At 37.8% G+C, this 16,758-nt stretch overlaps 1 protein-coding gene across 2 annotated transcripts in view; it reads right to left on the reverse strand.

Annotated features, from left to right (window-relative positions):
- The window catches only part of LOC133661417 (copine-8), a 182,356-nt gene that overhangs the window by 42,346 nt on the left and 123,252 nt on the right, over positions 1-16,758 (reverse strand). The window contains exons 12-14 of one of the 2 annotated variants that reach the window (XM_062064600.1): positions 3,002-3,055; positions 2,849-2,910; positions 265-485 (exon numbers count right to left, since the gene is read on the reverse strand). In XM_062064600.1, coding sequence (XP_061920584.1) covers positions 428-485; positions 2,849-2,910; positions 3,002-3,055 — 174 coding nt within the window. In that variant the 3' untranslated portion in view covers positions 265-427. Of the gene's footprint in view, positions 1-264; positions 486-2,848; positions 2,911-3,001; positions 3,056-16,758 lie in introns of those variants that run through there. The other variant, XM_062064599.1, reaches the window with a different exon arrangement.

Below are 16,758 nucleotides of genomic sequence, written 5' to 3' on the forward strand. Positions count from 1 at the left end.
GGCGAGTGTTGACACACAACGCAAGAGCACACGAGGGAACACACTTCAGTTCGGTTACTCTGCCTTTTCAGTCTCACAGCCACGTTTTTATCGTCATGATGCGGGTCATTAACCAGACAGTGCGGTGGCCGCCAGAGCTTGAAATATTATTTTGTGTAGCCAATTGTGAATGCACGCTGAACTAAAATAATGTACAGTCTGGCATACATAGAGCACCAGTTTTCATAATAAATATCTCAGATTTATTAGGTTAAATAATGCAACAAACGCTTAAATTACGAGTCAAGAACTTAAGGTAGACGACATTCCTTCGTTACAGACTATACATAGACGGCATCCTGTCAATGGATTTCCATCTTCTGCCTCCTTGTCTCTTCTTTAAAACCAGTGAGCTGTTCGTCATGTGTACCAAATGCCTCTGCGGATTTCACGAGATTTCCTCTCTGGCGCCGTTTTCTTGGTGCTGGGAATCCCGCGTCTCTGTCCTGTTTTAGGAAAGTGTCCACATGGACTGACATGTCATGTCTGTTTTTGTACAGTTCATAGTAGTTTGACCAAAACGCCAACCATCACCGCCCCTGAAAAGGATACGGGCACCCAAGGAAAAGGCGTCTTGGTTAATATACAGCAAAGAGTAAAGCATTAGTGTGTATGGTGGCAGTATGAGCAATGAATCTATTGTGAATTTTAATCAATTCTAGTACAATTTTATGTTCTGTAATTAAAATTCTGGTCACATGTTGTAGGGCACCTCCCTTTCCATGAGAAGGAGAAAGGTTAATGCGCTAGCTATAGAAGTTGAAGCACAGTATGCGTGTATTGTAAGCGTATACACTACTCTCAATTCTCAAATGCACTATTCCTTTTACAGGTGAATTTACTTTGACGTTCTTTAACCTGTTAAAAGTTCCAGTCTTTTCTGCACAACTTCCTGTTATCCATTAAAGAGTTGAATGGAAACACGCACAACAGGTGTGTGATCTAGGGCTGGGCAATATGGCTGAAAACTGTATCACCATATACCGCATTTTTCGGAGTATAAGTCGCACCGGCCGAAAATGCATAATAAAGAAGGAAACACACATATATAAGTCGCACTGGAGTATAAGGCGCATTTTTTGGGGAAATTTATTTGATAAAACCCAACACCAAGAATAGACATTTGAAAGGCAATTTAAAATAAATAAAGAATAGTGAACAACAGCCTGAATAAGTGTACGTTATATGACGCATAAATAACCAACTGAGAAGGTGCCTGGTATGTTAACGTAACATATTATGTTAAGAGTCATTCAAATAACTATAACATATAGAACATGCTATACGTTTACCAAACAATCTGTCACTCCTACTCGCTAAATCCCATGAAATCTTATACGTCTAGTCTCTTACGTGAATGAGCTAAATAATATTATTTGATATTTTACGGTAATGTGTTAATAATTTCACACATAAGTCGCTCCTGAGTATAAGTCGCACCCCCGGCCAAACCATGAAAAAAACTGCGACTTTAGTCCGAAAAATACGGTAAGTGTTTTATATTAGTCGATATCGGTAATTATTTATATTTCTTATGACCTATCGAAGGAACAGGAAAAAAATATATTAAATGTAAACATTTTTATTTAAAATGTAACCTTCCTCTGGATTAGAATCCCCTCAGCTATCAAGGCAGACAGGACAGGAAATGTCAACACAAGCATGGAAAACACTCATCATTGTTTTTATCTTCGAGTAAAACCAAAGCCAAAGCTCGTTACGTTTAAGGCAGGGGTGTCAAACATACGGCCGGAACAGGTTTTATCCGGCCCGCGGAAGAGTTTGCTAAGTATAAAAATGAGCCGAAATTTTTGAATGAAAGAAACTGCTGTTGTAAATGTGTCCACGAGATGTCGCAATAGCATTTCTTTGTATCTTTGTAGATGATGCTACATATGTGCAAAATAAACCACATGTTAGTGCACCAGTTTGAGGAAAATGAGCAAACTACATAAATAACATCCTGTATTTTGTATAGATTGAAAATGAACACCAATGAGTTGACTGATGAACATTATCAGATAATTTATTCAGAAAGTATAAATAACGACAAATAAAGATGGAATACTATTTAACCGCAACATGTAAGTGTAAAAAAAACAACAACATTATGATTTGGACATTTTCAGAATGTGCTTGTTCTATTTTTAAACAAAGAAAACAATCTGAAGTTGTCTTTATTTTTAAGTTATCGTGCCGTGATTTCACCCGTCCGGACCACTCGGGAGTAGATTTTTCTCCATGTGGCCCCCGATCTAAAATGAGTTTGACACCCCTGGTTTAAGGCATTTCATTTTGCTCAAATGGTGAGAAAATATTCCCCTAACAGTACGAACTGGGTGGTTTGACCCTGTGCTAGATTCGCAAAAATCCATGAACTTACATTCATGTGATTGACTAAGGACTAATGCTACTATAAAGCTAGCTTCATAACAACCTGATGCTACACTTTGGTTGCATGCAGATATACTGTATGTAAATATAAACAAGCAACAATGTTTCACTTACCCGATTAAACTCAGCCATCTTCAAACTTCCCACCGCTCTGGTGTCACCACTTTGGTTAGACACTGCAATCGCATTTCCGTGACAGTTGTGCCCGCCATCGTGTGTTCGGATCTGCACTAAGGCTACTTGCAACTGTGCTTCCGCTTTACGCGATGGTGCTCTTTTTTTTTCTGCATTTGAAATTGTGTTGAGCTCTGTCAGCCACCGTAACACAAGGACCCGGACACCCAGCAGCATAAAAAAGGGCCACAACCCCCATTTGACAGTTTTCCTTTAAATAAACATGCGGTCATCAACATACCCTCCTTTAATGTAGTCCAGGAAGGTGACTTCGATGTCCACCAGGAACGACAACAGTGTTACCTTAGGAAGACAGAGAGAGGGGGGAATGAGTCCATGTGGGTCAATGAAAATGACTTTCAAGTGTTTAACTGAATTAGGTTTAGCCTCTTACCGTTCCAGAGTTTAGATATTTTTTCTTTTTTTCTTTCTTCTTCGTATTAACCACCTTGAACAAACACAATGCAAGTTATTCAATATCTTATCTAATATTCGTTACAAGGTTGTCACACATTGCTGGGCGTAAACATGGCATTAGGTACACCTCTATGTAGTGCATTTGTCCTTCTTTTTGGTCCCCGTTGAAGGGAATTCTTAGAACTTGTCTATTTTTTATTTCTTCTTTTTATTATTTATTAAAAACACTCCTTTGCTTTAGATATGGCAGTTGCAATGAGGTGGTGTATAACTGTGTAGAATAAAGCACATTATAGAGAGGTAAAGTACGGCAATCCAAATCCTGTCCTATCTCCTATTTCCAGGTTTGTGAGCACTATTTTAGAAAAAGACAAGAAAATTGAAAAAAAGAGGAACATTTTTAACAGCAATAAAAAGCTGCCACGCAAACCCCGAAATAAAATTTAGAAAATCAAGACTACAGTTCCTGCAGCTGGGTGCATTCCTATAATATTTTTTATTTTTTTATTTATTATCATTTACCAACCTCTTTTGGCTGTATTTTAAACACTTACAGTACATGTCCCACATAATTTTTTGATTCAGTAGTAGATAATATACTAACATTATTATTATAATTAATTGCGATTGTTATTTGTAACAATTCTTAAATAAAATAAAAAAGCAATTTAAAAACTTTTTTTTAAAAATTTCAAATCTGTCCTGTTCAGCCACTCAGGCAAATAATATTGTTGATGTAGATGATCATATCTGCTGTACAAATTTACTCTAGAAAAGAGAAATGTTGGGTATTTCTCTTGTTGCTTTATTTGTATTTGACTTTATTAAATGTTTGGGTACAAATGTATTTAAAAATAAAACATTTTTTTTTGGTTAACTAGAAATTTATCAGAGCTGTTTATCTATTGTATAAAGGAATGTAGTGAATCATAGAACCGGCACCCAATGTTATTAAAAAAGTATCGATTTTGAACCGAGATTCGTTATTAATCGAGAATCGATTTTGAATCGAATTGTTATCCCCAAGAATCGAATTGAATCGGAATCGTGAGATGCCAAAAGATTCACAGCCCTAATTATTATCATTGAAAATATAAAGTAAAATTATACAACATGCATACAAAGAACTCAGAAAACAACTCTATCCTTCCCCAAAGTGGGCTGGCTCAGGGTGGAGGACAGAGTAAAACAACTTGCACTGAGCCTAGTCTATAAAATTCGCTACACCTCCCTGATACCGAAGTACATGTCAAACTACTTCCTTAACGTAAATGACCGCCATAACCACAACACCAGAGGGAGCTCCACTAACCACGTTAAACCCAGATTCCGATCTAACAAAGTTCTTAACTCATTCTCTTTCTATGCCACATCAATATGGAATGCACTCCCAACAGGTGTAAAAGAAAGGGCATCTCTATCCTCCTTCAAAACCGCACTAAAAGAACACCTCCAGGCAACTTCAACCCTAAACTAACACCCTCCCTTCCTCATCATACCTCTTCGGATTGTAAATAATCAAATGTAAATAATCAAATGGAGACACTTTTTCTTATACTTTCTGATCTCTCTCTCTCTATGTCCACTACTTGCTGTACATATCCTACCAAGTCAGTCCTACACTGTTCCAATGTCCATTTCTCTGATGATGCAATTGTTGATGACTGAAGTGTTGATACCAACTAAACCCCTTCGCCCCCCCCCCCCTCCATATACCACACCCCGGATTGTAAATAATGTAAATAATTCAATGTATATACTCTGATGATTATCTTGTGTGATGACTGTATTATGAAAATAGTATATATCTGTATCATGAATCAATTTAAGTGGACCCCGACTTAAACAAGTTGAAAAACTTATTCGGGTGTTACCATTTAGTGGTCAATTGTACGGAATATGTACTTCACTGTGCAATCTACTAATAAAAGTTTCAAAAGTTTCAAGCCACGCCCCCTCGGGCAATATACTTCCGGTGTCGTGAACTCTGTTTAGGAACCGTCACGTTAACTATACCTTCTCACTGGCTACAAATAAATGCTCTACAACTACAACTGGTTCAGAACTAACAGTGTTCAGAGTGTAATCATCCAAATATGATTAGCAGCAAAGTGGACAGCCGTCAACGTTGTGGCTCGGAGAGCGAACGGAGGCGACAACAAGTAAGCTAGCTATAGGGTTAGCAAACTAGCGAGCTTGTTTTGGTGCTCTCAACCAGGGTCTTAACTTTTTTTCTATGTATTCTATTTACTTTGCAGCACCGAAACAAGCTTACTCGTATACCTCCGTCTGCGGACCATGTCTCACCGTGTGAACGTTTCATTTATTTGTTCATTCATTCATTCATTTTTGTGTGCCACTGGTAGCCTTATGGCACTTCACTTCCGCTAACCGCAGGCACGGCCATTTTGACAAGTCGGGGCCCCCTCCGTCACATCCTGTTTACATCCCGTACACACAGCGCTGCCATTTCGAAGAGCCTCGAGGCTAGCAGCACTTCTGACAAGTTTATTTCCACAATTGTCGTACCTTGACTAACTGTGTTAGTCGGTCTTAGAGATCACTTTGTGTGATCAGAAATGCTTTAAATGTGTCCCAAGTCACACAGTCTTGCTGTACTACTGTGCTAGCATTTTAGCTACGTAGTTAGCCTACGGCATGAGGCGCCTTAATTTTGAAGATTTTATCAGCGAAGGGGATTTTTGTTCCTTAGCAAGTCTTTAATTGGGATGAGACTAAAAAAAAAAATGCCACAGCTGACCTTAATTACAGCGAAGGAGAAGGCACTACCAGGACACAAGCCGAAGAAGGATCGCCTCACAGTGCTAGCTTGTGCTAATGCTAGCGGTGACTACGTCAAGCCACTGCTTGTTTATAACTCAGACACTCCCAGAGTGTCAACAATGCCACACATATTCCCAGACACAAAGTAAAATGATTTCCCTTTATTCGTTTTTTCAGCGCGCTGACGCTTGTGTGTTTGTGTGCATGACATTTAAGCTGTAACGTCCTTGTGTCGTATGGATAAAAAAAAGAGATTGTTGAGCTATTGTTATGTTGGTTTGATATATATATATATATATATATATATATATATATATATATATATATATATATATATATATATATATATATATATATATATATATATATATATATACACACAAAGTCTTTTACTAAAATAGGGGCTTTTGTTGATGCCAGAACCAATTATGTATGTTTACATTGATTTTAATGGATTTTAATGTTTCACTATACAAACATTGCGGTTGCCGAACCATGTTAAAGTACCAATTAATTTAGTAGTTTGAGGCTGTATACAGAATAGGAAGACTGATGTTTCGCCACAAGGGCAGCGCCCTCCCTAAAAAAAGGTAGGTAAAAAAGCTAAATATGGGGGGACGAGGAGGAGGAAAAAAAGAAGCTAACAAACTAAATTCCTAAGGGGGAGCAACAATAAGCACATATATTTGCGACATACAAAAATATCAGGGCGCTGTTCCGTAAGCCATCACACCGCAGGGTTAAAGCTGCAAAAGAATGGGATAAGGGGTGGAGTGTATGAGTGCATATTTGTGTAGAAGTAGTCCATGGGTGCGTGTTTTGTCCATAGGCCTGTAAGTTGCTCCGTTCGGTGTCGCAAATCAGAGTCAACATCCCAGGTGTCTTTGAAGAACGGGGAAAATATTTAAGAGCGTCTTTTGCTGCAATGGTCTCACTGGGGTGTTTACAGCATGCAGAGGGAGCCTGATTGTTGATAAGGTTTGTTTTGGTTAGTGTGAACAAACACATTCCAATGGTTTGTATGGTCCAGTTGTCTGTTCTAGGGTAGGACAGACTTTATTTATACCACAATGGGAACATTTTGTGGTTGCAACCTTGCAGACACACCTCCACATACATTGTTCCTCAAAATCCAATCTTCTCCACACCACCCACTAAATCAGGGATAGGGAACCTATGGATCTCGAGCCAGATGTGACTCTTTTGATGACTGCATCTGGCTCTCAGATAAATCTTAGCTGACATTGCTTAACACGAGAAGTAATGAATAATTCCGCTGGTAATCAATCACAGTGTTAAAAATAACGTTTAAAATATAAAACATTCTCATGCATTTTAATCCATCCATCCGTTTACCGCACCTGTTCAAGAAGTCTCATTAATGGTAAGAAGTATTTTATTTATTATTGGTTAGCTTCAGAATAACAATGTTATTAAAAATAATACGAGACTTATTATATTCTAAAAATGTTGGTCTCACTTAAAAATGCACACATTTAGTTGTATTCAGTGTTAAAAAATATCATATGGCTCTCTACATTTTAAAATATTTGGCTTTCATGGCTCTCTCAGCCAAAAAGGTTCCCGACCCCTGCCCTAAATATTAGTTCCTGCAATAATTATAAAACCAATAGAAGACGTATACAAAAGTTACAAACCAATAAAAATATGTCACGCAAACACAATTCCTTTTTCTTTCGGTCATTATTATGGCCGAGAATTTCACAGTCACCAAGTTAGTCAGTCCAGAAAATCAAGGGTGGGTCCAAAAAAGGTGCTCCAACATGCCAAACAACAAAAACTAATAAAGCGGTCTAAAAAATTCCAAAGAAAAATAATCCACATGAAATGGAAGATGGAGGCAGATGATTCCTTCAGGATCTTCTGCATCTAAGTGTGGAAGCAGATCTTCCTCCACACCTTGGCCATGGCCATGGCTTGATGTTGAGCTAATGGCTGGCGGCCTTTGGGAAGGTTTGTCTTCTTCAACTTTTCCCTCTTCTTAACAAACTGCCGGGGAATTTGCTCTCTGTTGCTGTCAGAATAGAACCCGGCCTCCCAGTACTTCCTGGCATTTGCCGCTCCACATTCCGGTGAGCTTCCACAAGGATTTGCTGCTCCAGACCTTAATATGCCGTGTGTTCATTGAAAAACTTTTCTACTACTTCTTTAATTATCCTTCATCGCATTTTCAATCACCAGCTGGTTCCCCTCAATAAGTCTTAATGACACAACCTGCCTCTGAGATCACTGCTGTCAGTTTGTGATCATCTTACCGTATTATATGAGACCCATCGCATGCTCTGTTCCCCAAATTTGAGTGGCTACCATCAGGCTGCCAGCTCTGCTGCCCAGCCTGCAGAACTCAAAGAAGGTCAACTTTTGTGCCTAAAGCTGTGCTGCTTCTTAACTCTCAGCATCCATTACGTATCCATGTCTAAATGCCACTAATTTCACTGCACCTAGAAGATTCCTGACTTGTGCTTGAATTTGTTTTTGCCATGTGTCTTTCTATCTGTGTTGGCCCTGCGATGAGGTGGCGACTTGTCCAGGCTGTACCTGGCCTTCCACCATAATGCAGCTGGGATAGGCACCAGCCACCCCCGCGACCCCGAGAGGGACAAGCGGTAAAAAATGGATGGATGGATGGCATTTTGCAGTGAGGGCTGCAACGAACGACTATTGGTCAACGATTATCTTAACGATTAGTCGGATAATAAAGCGTACACACATTTAATGGCTCTAATTTTTCCATCGACTTTTGAATGCAACTTAAGTTGTTTTAAGCATGTGCTTTCAAACAACAAAGATGACTAATTCATTCATAAATATTTATTAATACTGTAACTATGCTGCTCATTCAGCTGTTACAAAAATGTAAATGATTTATTAAAATGTTTATTCATTAAAAAGAAATACATAAACAATTAACCTTGTTTATGTATTGAAAACAATTGTTACAACTGCAGAAATGAAAAACAACCAAACACAAATTCTAACTTCCTCTAAAAGAAAAGCCTTTTGGGATGTTTAAAAAGCTGCACACTGGTATATTGATTAACTCCTGGCATTTTTACCACTCTAATAGACTCAATGTGTAGAATTCTATATTTGATTAACTCTTAAAATGTTGACTATTTAATAGATTGTATGTTTAATATTATGATACCTCCGCATTGGTGTCTGTGTGTGTTTGTTAATGCCTTTTTTACGACATTGCAAATATCCGCTGCTTTAAAAAGTACTTGAATTGATGTCGACAAAGTTTAGCTGGCTGACTTTGTCTAAAATGATAGTTACAAGTTATTTTTCACCCAACTATGTCTCACGCTTGTTACTGCATCCGCCCTCCAGACATCCGACGTCATGTACTGCCATAAAAACAAAGTCCGCTTTGCAAAACGAGCAAGGTACTCATGTTTTTAATAAGAATAAGAGGAAATGTTGTCAAACTTTCAAAAGTCTTTACTGCCGTTGTTTTTGCGAGTGGCAGAACACGAGTGATGACGTCACGACTATTGTCGACAATTTTTTTTGTCAACATTTGTCTAATAATTCTTGCACACCTAATTTGCACCCATACGGTGATGAAATGTATTTGTATTTCAGCCAATACTATTAGTATTGCTATTTATTTCCTACTTTACCTTTGCTTTCTTCCATTTTCCTTGATTGGGTATTTTAGCAATTTTTACATTCGCTTCACTATTTGTGGGCCGTTTCAGTTTTTATAGTCCGTGTTTATAGCTGCTAAAAGCTTGAAGTTTACACTGTCGATTTGCTATTTGCTGCTCTACCTGCCTTGAATTGCCCAACAGGGACACATTTTTTTAATTGAATTGAATTGAATTTAACTATGTGCGCTGTATATGTGCTTTGTACAGGTTCCTTGTGTTCTGAAGAGAAGGCGCGCCTGTAACGGGTGACTAGCAACGCAGCTAATAGGAGTACTCTATTGCGCTCATAAAGCCCTCTAAAAACATCCAAAAACCGCCAACAGTACGCCATTTACATCTCATGACCTGAATGTTAACAGACAAACTATTTTAAGCAGCGCCGTGACCACAGATTGCCAATTAGCTTATGCTGCTATATCGACATATTGAGCCAGTGAGTTGCTGCATCGCCTTGGAGTTGGTAAAAGTTAATTCTAGATGATGAATCTTATAAATCATGCCTCTTACCTGGATAGTAGAAGGATGTGGACATAAACCAAGAAGTTGGTCAACTTTGACATCCATCTTAGACCCAGAGATGGCGAGAAACACATGAAAAGACGCCTAATTACGGCATTTCGTTTCTCTTTAACTGCGTGAGGATTATGATACATTTTTTCCATCTAAATGGGAAGATATAACAATCCCATCAGTAGGCATCCCAGTGAGAGCAGACATTGTACAGAAAGTGATTGTTTTATTATGTTGGTAGTTTGTATATTTATTTTAAAACTTAGCAATACTGCTACATGTGCTTCTTAGTACACAGCTTCTAACACGTGTGGCTCGTCCTTCTGATATTCAGGCTCAAATATATAAATATACGTTTCTGGATCATCATTTGTCCCAGAGTAGTCTTTGTGGTCTCTGACGAAGTCTGCCATGATTAGCACTGTTATTGTTGTTGTTGAAGGTAAAAGCAAACATTGTGATATGCCATGAAATTAATGTGCCGCTGTATGCTTAAAATGAAGCAAATACATACATATTAAATGTTATTATGAATGTTATTAAATTACATATATACTCACAGCATGTATGTAAAACGAGCATGGAGGTTTTTTATTTTTTTTATGAGCTCTTTATAGGCGGAATAGAACGACTACCATTGCCTCCATTGTAAGCTGAATTTTGCTAGCCTTTATTTGTGATTTATAATGCATAAAAAAGACGAACATGTTTTCTTGTCTTACAAAAGGATTGTGAATGATGGACCAAATTATACCCACCATTTGTGTCAAGTATTTTTGTAAACTGTGACATACAGGGGAAATAACCATGACTCATTATCACCTCTTAAGGGGGACTGCACTTTTTATGGGAAAAATGCTTGTCGTTCACAATCATTATGAAAGACATGACAACGGATGGATTTTTTAAATAATTAATTCTAACTCCTAAATAAACGGAAATAAAAGTCCGCTTACAGCGCAGCCAATTAGAAGTCCTCTGTTACGCCCATAAAACCCAATAAAAAAAAAACATTCAAAAACCACCAACAAAACTCCATTTACATTTTGTGACCTAAATATTAACAATTTTAGTGTTGTTGTTATTATAAGTCCTAACGCAGACAAACAATTTATAGCGGCGCCGTGATTACTTCCATGAGTGCCTATGTTTACATCATCGAGTGGTCTGCTGCTTTCTCGCTTCCCTGTTCCTTGTAAGTTTATTGTCGATCATAAATCATGCATCTCCTGGACAGAAGAAGGCTGAGGACGTATTCCAACAAGTTGTTACCCTTTGACTTCCAATTTAGACTCAGGAATGGCGAGAACGACACAAAAAGACCCACCATTTTCTTCGCGAGCATTATGAGTCATTCTTCATCTAAATGGGAATATATGAACATTCTAGCAGTCTTCATCCTAATGACAGCAGACCTTGTACAGTAAGTGATATTTTATTATGTTTGTTGGCTCTCATAAAGTCTGCAGTGAGCTTTAATCAGTGATGAAGAAAAAAAAAGCCAAGGTTGTGATGCGTTTTTTTAAATAAATGCGCCGCGAATCCTTAAAATGATCACAATACGTAAATATTAAATGTTATTAATAATGTTCCCCTTACTACATTACATATATAGTTATAGTGTGTATATAAAACCTTAATGGAGGTGTTTGGATTAATTTTAAGGGTTTTATAGGCAGAATAGAGCGGCTCTCATAGGCTTCATTGTAAGCTGACTTTTCATTGCATTTATTTAATATTTAGAACGCATTAAAAAAAATACATCCGTCGTCATCCATCCATCCGTTTCCTACCGCTTGTCCCTTTAGTCATGTTTTCAATAATGCTTGTGAACGATAGGCAAAATTCTCCCCAAAAAGTGCACTTCCCCTTTAAAGAGCAAAGTGGCATGTGTTCCAACTAGAAATAGTGAACTAGACTAGAAAGTCCACTTCATTTCTAAATACTGCTTTTAAAGTGTTTTACGGTCTGATTAATATGGTGGCAAGGTTAAAAGGAGAGCGGTGGCCTCGGGGAAAGAACATGTGGAGAGTTGAGGATTTATGCTTTTCTCCTTGCTTCACATTGAGACACACACGCTCAGGCTGTTTACAACTGGAGGGTGGAGGCGCAGTGATAACAAGACTTTGTGCAGAGTTGACTTTAAGAGGAAAAACTTTAAATACGCATTCAAAAAGCGTATTCACACGCACGCCTTTGCGAGTGCAACCCTCTGAGAGACATTAGGCAAACAACAGCTGCCCTAAAATGACAGTCCCCCTGTGTGCTCTCCTCTCAACGTGATACCCAGCTCATCACAAACGTTGGCCTCTTCCTGGGAGAAGATAAGCTGGTGATCCATCATAACTGTCAGCGCGTGTGTGTGTGTGTAAGTATGTGTGTGTGTGTGTGTGTGTGTGTAAGTGAGTGTGTGTGCGTTCTGGGTGCTGATATTCAGTTTTCAAACTGCCAAATTATAATTCCATACCTAATCTTAAGCATTTGCTTTAGTTATGCCTCAATTTACCTGCCAGGGTGTTTGTCATCTTTGCTTTGACTAACAAGAACTCTGATGTTTTAGTTTAGTTCTAGTATGGTTGTGAAGTGAAGTGAATTATATTTATGTAGCGCTTTTCTCTAGTGACTCAAAGCACATTTACATAGTGAAACCCAATATCTAAGTTACATTTAAAGCAGTGTGGGTGGCACTGGGAGCAGGTGGGTAAAGTTTCTTGCCCAAGGACACAACGGCAGTGACTAGGATGGCGAAAGCGGGGATCGAACCTGGAACCCTCAAGTGGCTGGCACGGCCACTCTACCAGCCGATGGAACCAATGGTTCATCCCAACCATTTTGCCTAGCAAACAAGGGAACTTTCATGTCGTTTTGAATGTGAAGGCTACATCAACCCAAAAATCATTGTTAAAATGAGACATTTGTAAGAGAAAAGGTGCTGGAAGAGCTGTGTCTGTTCCGCGTGTGTGACAAGGGAGCTCTTCAAAAGCATATTTTAAAAACTTTTCTGTGTGCAATACACATGTCAGTGTACGAACACTATTTATTTTGTGTGCCGCTGGAAGCCGTAGGGCGCTGCCATGTCGATGACCTCACTTCCTGTGCAGTACAGTACACGTGGGGCGAAGCCATTTTGGAGAGGCGGCGCAACTTCTCAGTGTTTCAACGTCTCTTTACTTTCTCGCCATCCACCAACTTTTGTCTACTTTGCTCACTCAATATGGGTTCTAAAAAGCCAACAAGCCAGCCTGGAAAGAAGAAATGATTTGCTGTGGACTTAAACTTCGAGAGGAGAGGGAAACCACAGACACTTCTCCAAATCCCCGCGCCCTCTTTTCTCTACCTGCCCTCCCATCTCGGCCATGTGAAGGCACGTCGTCTGCTGTTTGCGGACTGCAATGTAAAAAACATTTTATTTTTTGTTTTATTATTGTAGTAACATGGTTGTTAACGTTTTTGAGCGCACCAAAATGACTTGTGTGTTGACAGTTTAGTTTGCTGTTATTTTGAATGAAGAGATTGTTGATCCGTTAGATTACCGTATTTTTCGGATTATACATCGCAGTTTTTTTCATAGTTTGGCCGTGGGTGCGACATATACTCCGGAGCGATTTATGTGTGAAATTATTAACACATTACCGTAAAATATCAAATAATATTATTGATCTCATTCGCGTAAGAGACGAAGCATTGTGGGTCATGGGCTGCTAACTGTTATATGCTATATCAGGGGTCACCAACGTGGTGCCCGCAGGCACCAGGTAGCCCGTAAGGACCAGATGAGTAGCCCGCTGGCCTGTTCTAAAAATAGCTCAAATAGCAGCACTTACCAGTGAGCTGCCTCTATTTTTAAATTTTATTCATTTACTAGCAAGCTGGTCTCGCTTTGCCCGACATTTTTAATTCTAAGAGAGACAAAACTCAAATAGAATTTGAAAATCCAAGAAAATATTTTAAAGACTTGGTCTTCACTTGTTTAAATAAATTCATAATTTTTTTTACTTTGCTTCTTATAACTTTCAGAAAGACAATTTTAGAGAAAAAATACAACCTTAAAAATGATTTTAGGATTTTTAAACACATATACCTTTTTACCTTTTACATTCCTTCCTCTTCTTTCCTGACAATTTAAATCAATGTTCAAGTACATTTTTTATTTTTATTGTAAAGAATAATAAATACATTGTAATTTAATTCTTCATTATAGCTTCTGTTTTTTCGACGAAGAATATTTGTGAAATATCTCTTCAAACTTATTATGATTAAAATTTAAAAAAATTATTCTGGCAAATCTAGAAAATCTGTAGAATCAAATTTAAATCTTATTTCAAAGTCTTTTGAATTTCTTTTAAAATTTTTGTTCTGGAAAAACTAGAAGAAATAATGATTTGTCTTTGTTAGAAATATAGCTTGGTCCAATTTGTTATATATTCTAACAAAGTGTAGATTGGATTTTAACATGTCATCAAAATTCTAAAATTAATCTTAATCAGGAAAAATTACTAATGATGTACCATAAATTCTTTTTTTTATTTTTTCAAAAAGATTCGAATTAGCTAGTTTTTCTCTTCTTTTTTTCGGTTGAATTTTGAATTTTAAAGAGTCGAAATTGAAGATAAACTACGTTTCAAAATGTAATTGTCATTTTTTTCGTGTTTTCTCCTCTTTTAAACCGTTCAATTAAGTGTAAATATCATTAATTATTAATAATAACATAGAGTTAAAGGTAAATTGAGCAAATTGGCTATTTCTGGCAATTTATTTAAGTGTGTATCAAACTGGTAGCCCTTCGCATTAATTAGTACCCAAGAAGTAGCTCTTGCTTTCAAAAAGGTTGGTGACCCTTGTGCTATATGCTACTGCCGTAGCTATTAAAATGGATCACATCAACATTGGCGGTAACTTATAAAAACTGATGAGGGCTGAACAAAAATGGCACCGAAAAGGAAATCATATACTGCAGATTACAAGCTGGACGTAGTGAAATATGCAGCAGAAAACGGCAATCGAGCAGCAGAAAGAAAGGACATACCAAAGGCGACACCGGGGAGGAATATTTCATCGGAATTTAGCGATCAGGAATGACAGATTGTTTGGTAAACGTATAGCATGTTCTATATGTTATAGTTATTTGAATGACTCTTGCCATGATGTGTTGCGTTAACATACCAGGCACGTTCTCAGTTGGTTATTTGTGCGTCATATAACGTACACTTATTCAGCCTGTTGTTCACTATTCTTTATCTAATTTAAATTGCCTTTCAAATGTCTATTCTTGGAGTTCAAGAACCAATCGAGTGAATCGAGGTTCCACTGTATACTGCCCAATTACTTAAAGCAAATGTTCTTTACTGACAAAAATACTAGTTTCAGACCTGTCAACCTTGAAAAAAACCGACCAAAATCCACCAGAACGAGCGGCCACGTTGATAATTATACATATTTTTTAAATTTTGTAAAAATAATAAAACGCTACATCAATTTAAAAACAATAGCTTTATGTTAATATGTTAACAATTCAGCTTTTTCTTGTTACATTATACTTTTTTTCTTTATTTCTTTCCAATTAAAAAAAAAATGCTGTCACATTGGGCACCCCTGCTTTTGTAGCTCTCTGTCAAGCTCTCTGTCAGGGTTGAGTGTGTGACGTCAACTACGTGAGCCACCACAACTATCGTCAACTATTTGGCTTGTTTGCCTCTTGCGCTACGAGAGAACAATACTAAATCAAGAGACGTATTATTGCAGCTAGAACTAACCAATGCTGTCTTATCTTCTTGTCCGCAAACAGGATATTGTAGGATTACAAGCTTGTCACTTCAATCATTGATTTGTTGTTCGTTAGTCCCACAAAGTAGTAGTGTGTATTGTTTGCTGTAAAAATGTATTTCCTGCATTGAACTTGCAGTGCTTCTTACGCTGTTATCTTGACATAAAACCACATCAAAAGGAGCGTGCCACATTACATCAAACGTATCCATAACGGTGTTGTAACGTACATAAAAGCAATTAATTTCCTTAGTCGTTACCGTAACCGCATTAATCTAAACCAGGGGCGTGCAAACTACGGCCCGCGGACCATGAGTTTAATAATAATAATAATACCTGGGATTTATATAGCGCTTTTCTAAGTACCCAAAGTCGCTTTACATGTTAAAAACCCATCATTCATTCACACCTGGTGGTGGTAAGCTACTTTCATAGCCACAGCTGCCCTGGGGTAGACTGACGGAAGTTTAATACGGAATCTGGACCCGCGGGGTGTTTCTAAAAATGTTTTAAATATCTAGCAATCGGTTTCCTGAAAATTTGCCAACGTATTGTGGACAACGTGAGTAAATCTGGTCAATAACCATGAATTAGGCTTTGAAGTGAATAGAGCACTGCATTTACATATGACATAATCCAAACAACCATTCCTACTTGACAAAAACATACAACCAACACAAAAAGTCAACACACATGGTCAACACATAACACAACCTGCACAAACGTCCAATTACTATAAAAAAAAATAAAAAATTAAACCCATTTAAATCCATTACAATGCATTATGGGAACATGCAAAATCTCTGAAAACGTATCCATGTTTGACTCCTACCTCTTAATATCCAATTATATTACTATTTAATTATACATCCATCATATCAATATAGTATAGACACATATGTATAGGCTATATACAGTATATAGTTACTTTACATGCTGTTGGCTTTCGGCCCTCGGCCAAAAAGTTTGGACACCCCTGATCTAAACACTGGTTCCAACA

The sequence above is a fragment of the Entelurus aequoreus genome, linkage group LG12 (assembly GCF_033978785.1).
Source record: "Entelurus aequoreus isolate RoL-2023_Sb linkage group LG12, RoL_Eaeq_v1.1, whole genome shotgun sequence".
NCBI lineage: Eukaryota > Metazoa > Chordata > Actinopteri > Syngnathiformes > Syngnathidae > Entelurus > Entelurus aequoreus.